This window comes from Diabrotica virgifera, chromosome 1 (genome assembly GCF_917563875.1).
Source record: "Diabrotica virgifera virgifera chromosome 1, PGI_DIABVI_V3a".
Lineage (NCBI taxonomy): Eukaryota > Metazoa > Arthropoda > Insecta > Coleoptera > Chrysomelidae > Diabrotica > Diabrotica virgifera.
The window spans coordinates 22,345,574-22,359,430 of NC_065443.1; the positions used below are offsets into that span (position 1 = coordinate 22,345,574).

General features: G+C 33.5%; 1 protein-coding gene across 1 annotated transcript in view; it reads left to right on the forward strand.

Annotated features, from left to right (window-relative positions):
• LOC126886654 (neural-cadherin-like) overlaps positions 1-784 on the forward strand; it is an 87,196-nt gene extending 86,412 nt beyond the window's left edge. The window contains exon 3 of the mRNA XM_050653654.1: positions 540-784. Within this exon, the coding sequence (XP_050509611.1) occupies positions 540-784 (245 nt within the window). The remainder of the gene's footprint in view (positions 1-539) is intronic.
• Positions 785-13,857: the final 13,073 nt, after the last annotated feature.

The window sequence follows — 13,857 nt, forward strand, 5'->3', positions numbered from 1 at the left end:
TCAATTATCTCGAAAGCACGATATTTGACTTGGTCAGTTTTTGCAGTATGCCCACGATATATTCTGTGATCGTAGCATATTATATACTTTAACCCATCAAAGACTGGCGTTGCCATATGGCAACGCAAAACACTGTTTTTAGTAGTAATTCTTACATGAAAAGTTGAGACCGAAAAACAGAGATGGTGCTACTAGTTATTATTTTAACGTTGTTAGACTGTTTGTCTAATTTAGGGTGTCACTAAAACGAAAATTAATTTGTCAAATCAGTTGTTTGTGAGAGCATTTGTGAAATTGTTACTTCAAGATGGGCGTCAGATTTGCGTAAGTAAAATAATAATACTAAAAATTCGTATACGTGTTGGATATTAAGAAAATATTAAGTCAAAATAACGTGTTTAAAATACTCAATATTGTGAGACCAATTCTTTTAGTTTTTATTTGTCATATTATATCCCAAATATGAGTGTTGCCATACGGCAACGCTAGGACGCGCTATTACCGACTTTTATAATATACTGTTTTTTTTTTTAAAAAAGGCTCAACACTTGAAGAGGCATTACAAATTACGTACGATGATGACATAGAAGTGGTCGAAATCTACATTGAGCCTCCAGAGGGTGAGCTGACAGCTGAAGACTTAGGCGAGGAAGATGGTGGTGGACGGTGGTCGATAATTTGTCAAAAGATCAACTTCGCTCACAGGCCGAGGCTGTTCTTTCTAATAAGAATACCACAGAAGAAGAGCGACTGGGGAGCAAAAATGGTCCATTTGAGAAGATAGATTATGAAAGTGTTGGGGATGAAGAATATTTAAAAGTTGATTTGACAAAAGTCATTTGAGTTCGTGGCGATATTGAAGCAACAAGCAAACCTTTTCCACTACCTACTTGGGTTGTGGAAGGTGTAACCCAAAGGTGGGCAGATAACAGCATAGTGATCGTCGCATCAACCTCATATGGGGTTTCACCTGTAAATGAAGTAAAACGCTATTCCCAGGTCGATAAAAAGAACGTATACATAGGCAGACCTCAAGTTATTGCGAAATATAATTCTGCAATGGGAGGTACTGATCTTATAAACCAAAACATCCAGATATCGTATAGGAATCCGTGAAAAAACGGTGGTGGTGCTTTTTTACTTGGCTAATTGACTGTTCAGCGCAAAACAGTTGGAATTTAAAAAGAAAAAAAGGGGTACTATGACGCAGCTTCAGTTCAAGCGAGATATTATGAAAACATTTGTCAAGGGTACAGAAACCGGCAAACCAAGGGGGGTCGTCAAAGTTTAAGTATTTCCAGTAGATCCTTTAGCAGAGTTTCCGGTGACGTGCATTTTGACAATATAGGACATTTCTTAACAAACACCTCTGATAGAAAAAAGAAGAGATGTGCAGCTGAAAACTGCAAATCCATCATGTGCACAATGTGTACTAAATGAAAAGTTGGAGTATGTATAAGTAGCAACGTTAATTTTCACACACGATTTTAATTTAATATTCACTTTTGTAACTAATTAAAAACAATTCATGTTTTCTAGCATGTGCTTATTTTTTGATGCTACAGGAGACTAGCGTTGCCATATGGCAACATACTATTTTGAGAAAAATAGATAACAAACATAATTATTTCTTGTTGTTTTAAGCATTACTAATAATTTACTTAATAATTTCTTTAAAATTATTCTAATTTAAAAAAAATTTAAAACTCCGTCCTTGATGGGTTAAAGTATTACACTAATATTATCTAGCAGTTGATGATGATGAAATTGAAGCAGAAGTAAAATTGCAAGAGACACTCAATGAGGTTAATGCATGGACCAAGAAATGGCGTATCAAACTAAATGAGACTAAATGAGACGTGTATCCCACTAAATCTACATATATTGTAGATTTCACTAACAAAAAATAAATAAAACACCAATAGTACTAAATGGCACTACGATAAGCTAAATAGCGACACTAGATACTAAATAGCGACTTGGTTTGCTGCAACCTAGCAAGGTGGTTTATGTTCCTTAGGATCGCCGCTAAGGCTTTTAATAAGGTTCCATGCGATTATACTACTATTGTCATGCCCATATTTTCCAGAATTTCAGTCCACTTTTCCTTTCTGGTTTGACTCAGCTGTGGGAGTAGCGCTGCTTCGCAGTCAACAGTTTCTTGGCTAAAAGGGTCAGATGCATAGTGTTTCGTATGTTCTCATTAATACGTTGGACTTGCTGGACATCCCCGGAACATATTGTTGTCTACATCCCCTGGGGATAACTTTTCTAGTCACATTTTTTATTATTTCTACAAATTTTTCGTAGTTTTCTGATTTTGGTTCAGACGTAGCAGCTCAAACTCTAGGATACTGTATACTTTTCCCAGTTTGCCGTTTTGAAATTAAATCCCTTTGCGAACGGAATAGCTTGGTAAGATCTTTATACCAAATGGTATATGTGCTGAGTTTTTAGTATGAGGCCATATACTGCTTTGGTACATCGATCTTCGAAGTTAGTACCTGTTTAAAGACGAGTCCCATATTGAAAGTTTCCTGAATGACAATTTATATCTAGTATTTGTTTTGAATAGATCTTTATCTAGGTAGTACTGTATCATTTCTCCCTTCTGCCGTTCCTGTGGCCAAGGCATTATTGTTGAGTACGTGCTCTACAGCTCCTTCTTCAACTTTAGAGTCAAAATCTCTTATTACGATGTTAAATTCATCTTACGATTTTTAGTCACCTTTTTGTCTTTTCCAGTTGCTGATAAAGTCGCCCTAGTTTTTCTTACGATTTTCGACTATAAAACACAATTTGAATAAGTTCTTTGTAGTCCGAATATACTCGTCCATGCTAATTATTGCAATAAGTATTTTAACTACCTTTCGAAATACTCGAGGGTCTAAATGTCATGCCTCTTTAAAAGCACTTATGTGTCACGTAATTTCTAGCCGCATTACAAACCTCGATATTTATCAAACACGGTGCACGCAACTATTTTTTCTGTGCAAGGAATTCGTAGAAATATTTTTAAAATGGAACTTCATGTTCCTAATTTCGTGTTTAGGTTGAACTCTGGTAGCTACTTTGGTGAGACTGTATTTGTGGTCGTTAGAAGACGGTAGAAATTAAAAAGACATTATACGTGGAAGTTCTATGTAGCTAGTTTACGAAGATTTATGAGATAATAAATTAACTATCACACAAGCAGCTTTTTTTGGTGCCACATTAGGTTTATAATTAGTTAAATTATAGACATTATGCTAAATCAGATCTTATTTTTTGTAAAACAACGATATTTTTTTATTTAGCTCAAATGCCTTGACAACTAAGGCCATTGGTATGGTATAGTTGATTTCGCAATCAGATTATAGTGTAATGCGTATTGTATGTGTTGAATGAGTATCTTGTTACTTAGTAGAGATGTATAAGTTACAGTTACTTAAGAGTTATATTAGTAAGGGACGCTATCCTTATCCTATTAGTAAGAGACTAATCCCACCAGGATAGAAATTATTTTTATTTATTAATTTTTAATAAGGAAACATTTCTTACCCAGCTGGGATTCGAACTCTCAACCCTTAGCTCCAAATGTAGGCTCTTCTACCGGTAAAGTTAAAGGTAGGCACCAGAGCCGGATTTAAGGCAGTGGTGGCCCCTGGGCAGAATTATTGATGTAGGGCCCTACCTCCTACCATTGTTATTCCCTTTTAGAAATTAAAAAATGTTAATCTACTTTTATTAATATATTTTTAAATAATAAAAAATACAAGAACTGTATCTTGTGACAGTAAAATATTAAAAATAAACATAGTAACATTATATGGTTTAAGTTCGGGTACTTTTCGAGATTTTTTAATTGAAAATTCCTTCATTATGTCGGGCATGTCTAGTTACTTTAAAACATTGTGTTCAATGCTCAATATAGAGAGATGATATGATTCAAACGCTCCTGGCCCAACATAGACCGAAGTCGATTTTTAATTAACTTAAGATTTGACAATAATCTCTCTCCAATGCCATTAGTTAGCATCAAAACTAAATACATATAAATGAAGTGTCACCTCAACGTTTGGAAACGCATCTTTCACATTTTTTTCTATTGGCAGTCTGTGCATTTGAAGTTTTTTACTTTGATGAGCCGATTTCCTCTTTAAATGAATTGCAAAAATCTACAAGTTGTACCAGTTCGACACCTAGGTTTTCATCTAAATCATTGCTATAAATGACGGTAAACTCCAGTGAGTGAGTTTCAACTTCATTGCGAGTTAAATTTTCCAAATGATATAAAAACTCCAAATTGGAATGAATGAATTCATATGCAGAAAACCTGTGACTAAAAGAGGAACTCAACTGATCTATAATAGTAACATTTTAGGTTTGTAAGTCAGTGGAGTCAGTCGAATATTCCTTAAAAGAATATAAATTGATGAAGTGATCTAAGCACCGCCACTACTGAATTAAGGTTAATATTTGGATCTTAGAGAATACGCCTTGTGTTGTTTGTCCTCTCGGAGATTTTAAAATATTGCAAATGTTCCTGTTTTCAGTAAACACGTTCGATTATACAAACTATTTGCATTGCTACGAGATTTAAGTTGTTGCTCATAGTCTTCTGAAATTTTGGTTAATGCTCCCTTAATCTGATTATAACCTTTAACTAGTGCTTTTGCTGTTCTAGATGATCAGTATCACTTCTAGTAGTATTTACTTTTAGAAACAATACTATTTCTGCCACGATCGACGTTGCTCTTGCTTAAAGACGCAGCTTTTAAATTCGAGTAACAAGTTGTATCTATATGTAGAGGAAGTGAAAAATACATACAGTTCATATAGTTTTTCTAAGCAGTCAAGTAATGCTATGCAGCTTTTGCAACTAAATTTAGAGAATGGGCGGCGCACGGAATCCACAACGCCTTATTATGTTCTCTAATTTTAGCTTAAACACCATTGTATTTCTTCACTCATAACTGACGAGTTGTCGTAGGACTCTCTCGTGCAGTTTTTCAAATCCATATCGTTTTTGCAAGAATGTCATTAGATAATTAAATATATCTTCTACTTTATGACCGTGATTTGACAAAAATATGAGAAACCTTTCAGCAGGAGTGCAACCTTCCATGTTACAAATACCACAGTTAATGGATTAACAAAAATTATTCTGTGTGAATAATGTGCTGATTTTTTTACGTTTGAAGCTTTATGGGGGCCCCCGGAATGTGGGGGCGCCGGGCAGCTGCCCAGCCTGCCACCCCTTAAATCCGACCCTGGTAGGCACTGAGCCACAATGGGAGTGAAACAAATATTAAATATTAGTTAATATTAAATTAATTTGCAAAAAAGCAAATTTAAAAAATGTGCTGACTTCAAATTTAACACCTTTATTAAAATATCTTAAAATAACTAATTTATATACTAAATTGTAAAGTATTTTTATGTAATAATATGTATTTTACTCTCTGTGCATGTCTCCCCGCTAATAACCCTTACTAGTGGTTGATACAGCTATATTTGTGTAAATAAAAAAATATAATATTTTTTCACATGTTAACGGGACATTAAAAAACTATAGCAAACGAGTAATGACCAAGTAAACTAGACTACAATACAAATAATTGTCACTAATGGCGGTGGATAACGATTTTCGATTTAATATTGGACTTGTCAATTAAAATGTTATTTTCCCATTTATGCGGTATATTAAATACGATACGCCATTGGTAGCCCACGTAATCTATTAAAAAATTGGATCAAATTTTCGAACAGTGTTATTCACTTACAGGAACATGCTCTGGAATGAATTCGCCTGCAGTGTTATGGGAAATAATGATTTTGGTTTTATTACTTTCACTATATCTCAGGACGGGATGAATAGGTGAAATTTACTATGTGTATTTACTTAACAGTAAGATAACTCTCTAAGTTTTTAACATATTCATGTATTTAGCTCTAAGTATTATCATTCTATTAAAAAAAAATAAAAGATATAATTAACAATACAAAACCGGCGAGTATTAATAACATAACATGGCGCAGTCAGACAGAAAATGAAATCACATTTGTTGTGCTACAAAGTATCTCTATTGTTTGAAGTTAAATAAATTAGGTGGGACCTATGAAAATTAAAATTACAAGATAGAGGTGGGACTATCCAATCCTATGAAATTTGAAGGCAATCTTCTTCTTCAGATGCAAATCCACTAATGGATGTTAGCGATCACATTTTCCATTAACTCTCTATTTCTTGCAAATGTGTATCAGATACTATATGTCGTTAATCCCTGTCCATTGCCTTATGTTTCGGAGCCAGGACATTCTCTTGCGTCCTATTCCTCTCTTGCCTTTAATTTTACCCTCGATAATAAGTAGAAGGAACTGGTATTTTTCGTTTCGCATGATATGACCCAGATACGCCGTTTTCCTTTTCTTGATGTTTTCGAAAAGTTGGAGTTCTTGGTTGATTCTTTTAAGGACATCTACATTTGTGACTTTCGCCGTCCATGGTATCTTTAGGATACGGCGATAAAGTCACATTTTTAAGGCTTCTAATCTATTTATATCCCTCGTTTTGAGTGTCCAGCCCTCAGTGCCGTAGCTAGCCCCACAGGGCCCCATATCAAAGTTTGTCGCGGGGCCCTTTTTCACAACTGATATGGGGTAGTGCTAAAAAAATGTTCAACAAAAGAAGCAAAAACACTTGTATAGAATAGAATCGAAATATGCTTTATTGTCACTGAAAATTTTACAATTTTATGGACAAAGCTTACAAAGAGTCGAAAAAAAAAACAATAACAAATACAGTTTACTGAAATTACATAAATCATCAGTATTATTACAAACTAAAAGAATAAAATCTAAAAAACCAAAGTAGAAAAATAGATTTGAATTGTTGAGACTCATTTTTTGAACTCAGATTCAGTTTTTTCAAGCCAAGAGTCAATGGACATTGAAAATGAGCTTAAACAAAGAAGCTCTGTTCTTATGGTATGACGGCGAGCGGCCGGCGAATAAATATGCATAATTAAAATTTGTAGATAAAGAACAATTACACGAAAATATACCCAAACAATACACACTGTTTCAAACATTCAAAGGTAAAGCGATTATAAAAATTGCAATTTGGGATTATACATTATACAACATCTCACACACAGACAACGGTAAATGGACAATGAAAAGTAGTATGAAAACAAAAAAGCTCTGTTGTTATGGAATAAAGGCGACCGGCAGAAAATAGATACCTGTACATAAATATAACTAAGATAAAATACATTATTCCATTACACGAGAATGTCGATATCCAAATAATATACACTGTTTCAAAGCGTTTTAATAAAGAAATAATTTTCGAATACTTTGTTTAAATTTTTTAAATGGAATTTTGCTTCGACATGCTGCGCTGGGGCTCATGAATGTCGGGGGCCCCGTATAATTGATACGGCGGTAGCTACGCCCCTGACTTCTATGCCATACAGCAGTACCGACCACACGTAGCATTTAGTAAACCTTAGTCTCAGTGTAAGATCGAACTCTGAACAGGTCAGTACTTTCCCGAGTTTTACGAAAGCTTGTCGAGCTTGCTCAATGCGACATTTTACTTCCCTGTTCGATGCCCAGTCTTCAAACAGCCACATTCCCAGGAATTTAAATTTGCTCACTCTTTCAATGGACTTGGTATTCAATGTTATGGTGGAGTTTTCAAGTGCATCCAAGTTTCTGGAGATGATCATGAATTTGTTCTTCTTGGTATTAATCTCTAGTAATCCCATTCGCTTACTGTATTCTCCGACTATAGTGACAAGTTGTTGAAGATCGGCTATATTGTCACAAATTAAGACAGCGTCATCAGCATATCGTATGTTGTTGATCAATACTCCATTCCCTTTGATTCCCATCTCTGCATCTTCCAAAGACTCTTGAAATTGGCTTCCGAATAAATGTTAAATAAAAGAGGTGAAGCACACATTCCTGTCGAACACCCCTTCTTATATGTATGGGTTTGGATATAGAATCATCTATTTTTAATTGTGCTGTTTGATGCCAGTACAAGTTTTCAATGCATCTTATGTCTTATGGTCGATATCAAGTTTCTTGAGGATCTGCATTAACTTGTGATGTTGGACACGATCAACCGCTTTTTCGTAATCTAAAAAGCACGGGAACACGTTTGAAGGCAATACAGCCGAACATTTTAGAAAATTTAAGTTAAGTTGGAATTTTACTTGGTTGCTTTTGAAAAGTACACAAAGGCAGACAAAATGGTTTATATCAACAAAGGCAGACAAAATGAAAAGTAGGTAGGCATATCGTTTTAAATTTAATAAGTGAAGAAAGAGTTGAGTTTTTAAACAAGAAAGTCATGAGATATTAATTCAAACTGACGCTAGTCAAAAAACTTGTTTGCTCTTTTGTAATATGTTACTTCCCCTCAGTATCGCTGTGTATTACGGATTTTATACTCTCGTCCTGCGAAATCCGTTTCATTCTACCTGTAGCAAAAAATTCACGTTGTGTTTAAATAAACAAATGAAGCGTGTTTTTTAAATCATTATAGTTTTTTTTTAAACTGGATTCTTTTGTGAATGTAAATTTCCTTCAGTGTCCACGCTTCCATCCCGTAGTATAATACGGATAGCACATAGCACCTCAGCAGTCTTATCTTTAACTCAAGGTTTAAATCTCCACAGCAGATAAGCCTCTTCATTTTTGTAAATGTAAGTAAATTTTTGTTTCGACCTTTAAAAATATTTTCTTATTCTTATCTTGTATTAAAATAATTATACAATCCATTTCATATTTTTTTTTCATTTTGTTGAGTTGTAGAATGACTATTTTGATAGTTTATGACTTAATTTTACCTTTTTAAGAGCGTAACACATATGGGACCATTTACACTTATCATGTTGTCGAAGGGACGGGAAATCAAATGTTGTGTAGAGAGGAAGGAAGCATTTCGTCCACTTCCGTTTTTTCATGTCTGCCTGCTTTAATTAAATGAAACGATTAAAAATTACCAATTATTTTGTCAATGCTGACGAAGCGTCCAGCAGAAAGCTCACTAATTGTTATGGGAACGATGATTATTACGTTACATTGTTTTTACGTGTACTATTTCAATTACATTGTTTAAACCCATTAGGGTCGTTTAAATACTTGTAGTTCTAGATAATGTTGAAATTGATTATTTTAACAAGCGGGTTTTTAGTTTTTATCATAAAATGTCTGTAATTTTGTTATTGGAGATAATTATAAACAAGGATTGCAATTTGCAGTTAACAAGCCATCATTTGTATCCATTTCGTTAGCTAATATTTCATTATCATTTTCTGGGATACATCTAATGTAATTAAAATCTGTTGTTTTCTTTGCTCTATGTTTAGCTATTTTATATACCATTATACTTCTCCTTCCCCGGCATCAATTTGATCGTATAGATTTTTATACTTTTCTGCTTTAGCTTTTGCTTCTGCTACTTTCGTTTACTTTTTGAAGACGTTACAGGTTTGAAGGGCTGTGTCAGACCTATTTACTTGCCCCTGTTTAATTTGATCAATTAGGTATTTAAAAAGTTATATTAATTTAACTAAATCGCGCGCTCCGCCAAACGATGCCATCATTAATGCCGAAATGCCGAATAACGATGTCTCAAGTCAGTCTTTTCTAAAATTTATATTTTTGTAGGTATTAAAGAAATAACTAATTTCACAGTTTATTTGTTTAATAAAAAAATTAAGCACCCCCTTTTGGAGTAGAACTTTTTGATATGTTGTTTATTATACATTTCTTAGTGAAATTACAAAAAGTTCTATCTTGTTTGATTTTTTCCGTAAGTAAAAACTCCATTGACTCCACTAAATGTTTAATGGCCAAACTTACATCACCTCACGTATGAAAAATATAAGAACGTTACCTTATGTAGGAATGTCACATCAGATGTTAAACGAGAAATAAAGATATTTACCATACAGGAAACTTGTTCATCTCGATAGTAATTATGGGTATACCCAATTAATTATTTGACGCAAGTATTTTTATAACCAAATTCCACAACATACCAAATCTGGTAACTATTATTCTTTGTTAGATTGTAGATATAAATAAATATTTGGTTTTAGTTTTTCTAAGAAAGCTTCATTATGAAGTGTTGGATTAGACATTTGTTTTATCTGCTTACGTTAGATACAGGTTGTCTCATTTATACACATCATTGTATAACTAGACAATGTGTAGTTAAACAATGGTTGCATGAAATTCAAAATGTTACACCTAATAAAAATCAGAAATCTTAACGGAATTTTAAAAAGTAGTACAGTAAAACCTCGGATATAACGGACAAAAAATCAGATCAAATGTAAAAAAAAAATTAGAATGCAAAAAAATATGAAAATCGAATTCTAGAGGGAAAAACAACAAGGGCAGGATCTCGGCACTTCTTTGTGCTAACGCCGATGGATCGCATGGATTGACTACTATAATTGTTGGTAAATCTAGTGTTGTCAATGATATAATCATCAAAAGGCATCATCTGCCCGTTTCATATTATAGCTCTAATAGGGCATGGTTCAACAAAGATATTTTCAAAAATTGGTTTTTAAAGGATTTGTACCTGCAGTGAGAAAACTTCAAGAGAAGAAACTGGTAATACCGCCTAAAGAGGTGAAATGTTTATTGATTTTAGACAAAGCTCCTGCTAATCCCACTGAAAGTATTTTGTATTTTGACAATGACACTCGATTTGGGCGTCGAAATGTTAATAAAATTATTTTTTGAATTTAATTGTGGCTTATTTCCCATCTAAATAGTTAATTATAAAAATGCCACAAGGAAATAGCTTCAGAACACCACTGAAAGTATTCTAAATTCAGAAAATGGCAACTTTAATTGTATGTTTTGCCAAAAAATACATCGCTTATTCAACCCATGAATCAGTGAATAATTTTGTCAACCAAATGAGTATATTGCAGAAAGTTTTTAGATGAAGTAGAAAAGTAAAAAAGTAGCGAACAAAACTTTATTCCTTTTTTAACTTACAGATTTGATTGATTTTAAAAAAAATTGATTGATTTTAAACCTATTTTTATACAACGGACTTTCGGCTTTAACGGACATCCTGTCCCCCCAATTAATCCGTTATATCGAGGTTTTACTGTAGTATGTTGTACCGAAAATGCCGATAAAAACTGGTTTGCGATCAGTTTTAATAACTCCACCTTTGATATTTAATAACAACACAACCACCAGAACTAACAAAGGATACCAAATGGGAGAACAACAACTTAAAATAATCTGCTATGCAGACGATGAAATCCTAATCTCTAAAAGTGAAGATGATCTACAACACATGCTGCACCAATTTAACATAACCGCCAGAAAATTTAACATGTTAATTTCCCCAAAAAAGACAAAATGCATGACTATAACAGCAAATCCAATAAAATGTAAATTGGAGCTAGAGGGTCAGATAATAAAACAAGTGAAGTTTAAATATGTAGGCGTTACACTATCTAGCTATGGAAGACTCGAATCAGAAGTGGAAGATCAATAGCAATGAATAAATCGTCAGTTTATAAGATAAATTTCAATACCCCCTATCTCGGAAACGAAGCATTTGCGGACCTACGTTTATAAAGCAAACTGTCATTATTTTTTTCATGCAGAATTACCCCTTAAATTAAAGTTTGTCATACTTATTTAAAAATAGATGGAGAGCTAGAGCCGAAAAATCATCGTCATAAGTAATATGGAGTTTTTCCTGTGAAATGTGTCCATTGTATATTGACAATTATGACCCCTTTCAGGCTGACACCTCAGTGGATACAGGAAGTAGCAATAAGGGATGAAAGGGAAAAGTTAGTGCAGTCATTAAAGGTTTTCACCTCCTATTTTTTAAACCTCCATCGATTTGCATGAAAATTGGTGACTAGTCAGAGCATACCTCAAGAAATAAAACTGATTTGGTGCCAACTTGCATTTTTACCCTGGTGGTGAATACCACCCCTTCCTGCGGGTGAAAACAATTTTATTAAAAATAACCCCACAAATCGATAGAGGGACAAATTTTAAGTAAAATTTGTTATATCATGTTATTAAAATAAATCAATACTTTTTGAGTTATTAAAGATCAAAGATTTGTCTATTTAAGAGCATATGCGTGAAGTTAAGAATGATAAAAAGAACATATACCCCATTCCACGAATATACGTCTGTTTTGGATTATCGCGACAACGAATATTTTACTGTGCAAAATATGAAGAACGAAAGTAAATTGCAAATTATATTGTTGTTTATTGGAGTAATTATTAGAGCAAAATACTCTCATACTTCTCATGTTGCACACTAAAATATTCGTTGTCGCGATAATCCAAAACAGACGTATATTCGTGGAATACACCATAATAATTAATTGTATGTTAGTAAAATATTATTTTTATATTATTTCGATATTTAATTGAATTTTTTCTATCAATGTAAACTGAATATGTCCAGAAACTGGGGGTGTCCAATAATGGGTACATTTGACATATTCGAATACACTTTTGCTAAATTTATAATATCGAAATAGTATAAAAATAATATTTTAGTAACATACAATTAATTAATAATATGTTCTTTTTATCATCCGTAACTTCACGCATATGCTCTTAAACAGACAAATCTTTGATCTTTAATAACTCAAAAAGTATTGATTTATTTCAATAACATGATATAAAAAATTTTATGTATAATTTTTCCCTCTATCGATTTGTGGGGTTATTTTTAATAAAATAGTTTTTACCACCAAGAAGGGGTGGTATCCACCCCCAGGGTAAAAGTGCAAGTTGGCACCAAATCATTATTTTTCTTGGGGTATGCTCTAACTAGTCACCAATTTTCATGCAAATCGATAGAGGTTTAACAAAATAGATAGGAGGTGAAAACCTTTAAAGACTACACTAACTTTTCCCTTTCATCCCTTATTGCTACTTCCTGTATGCACTGAGGTGTCAGCCTGAAAGGGGTCATAATTATCAATATAAAATAGACACATTTCATATGCCAAACTCCGTATTACTTATGACGATGATTTTTCGGCTCTAGCTCTTGGACTAAAACACCCTAAAAAGCAAGTAAAAGTACAGTGGAACCCCGATAAGTCGGACCCGATAACCCGAAAGTCCGGCTAACCCGGACCGATTTTCATCAGCCAAAACAAACATTTTTTCATTTTGACTGAGTTTTTTACCAAGAAATAAACAATACTGTATACAACTGTATGTAATTTATATGTACTGTGCACATGTATTTCATGTTTTTGCAATTATAATGTGTATTTGTCTATTATTTATGTGTATTTTACTAATTTTTACCATATTCTCCGGCTAACTCGGATTTTCGATAACCCGGATCGGCTGCGGTCCCGATTAATTCGACTTATCGTGGTTCCACTGTATCATAACTTTTTTATTATCCAACTTAAGCAAATTAATAATTAAAAACACAATGTTAAGAAAATCTGAGGCTATAGTTGGGTTTTAATTTCAGTATTTTATAAATGCTAAAATATTCCACAGGGTCACGCGAACTTTGATAAAAAGTCACAGTTTGATTGGTACACCTGGTACATTGGTACAATGACAATTTACCTGCTTAGTAACAATATTATTATAGAGATATTGTTAAAGAATGAGGCTATAACATGTTAAAAAAATCACTTAAATCGAACAACAGGTTTAAGAAATTCGAGACATTAAAAATAACCAATTTTCAAGGTAGTGGGTTAATTTCTTGGAGGAGTGTATAATATGGTTACAATTGAAGTACAGTGGAACCCCGATAAGTCGGCCCCCGATAACCCGGAACTAACCCGGACCGATTTTCATTAGACAAACATTT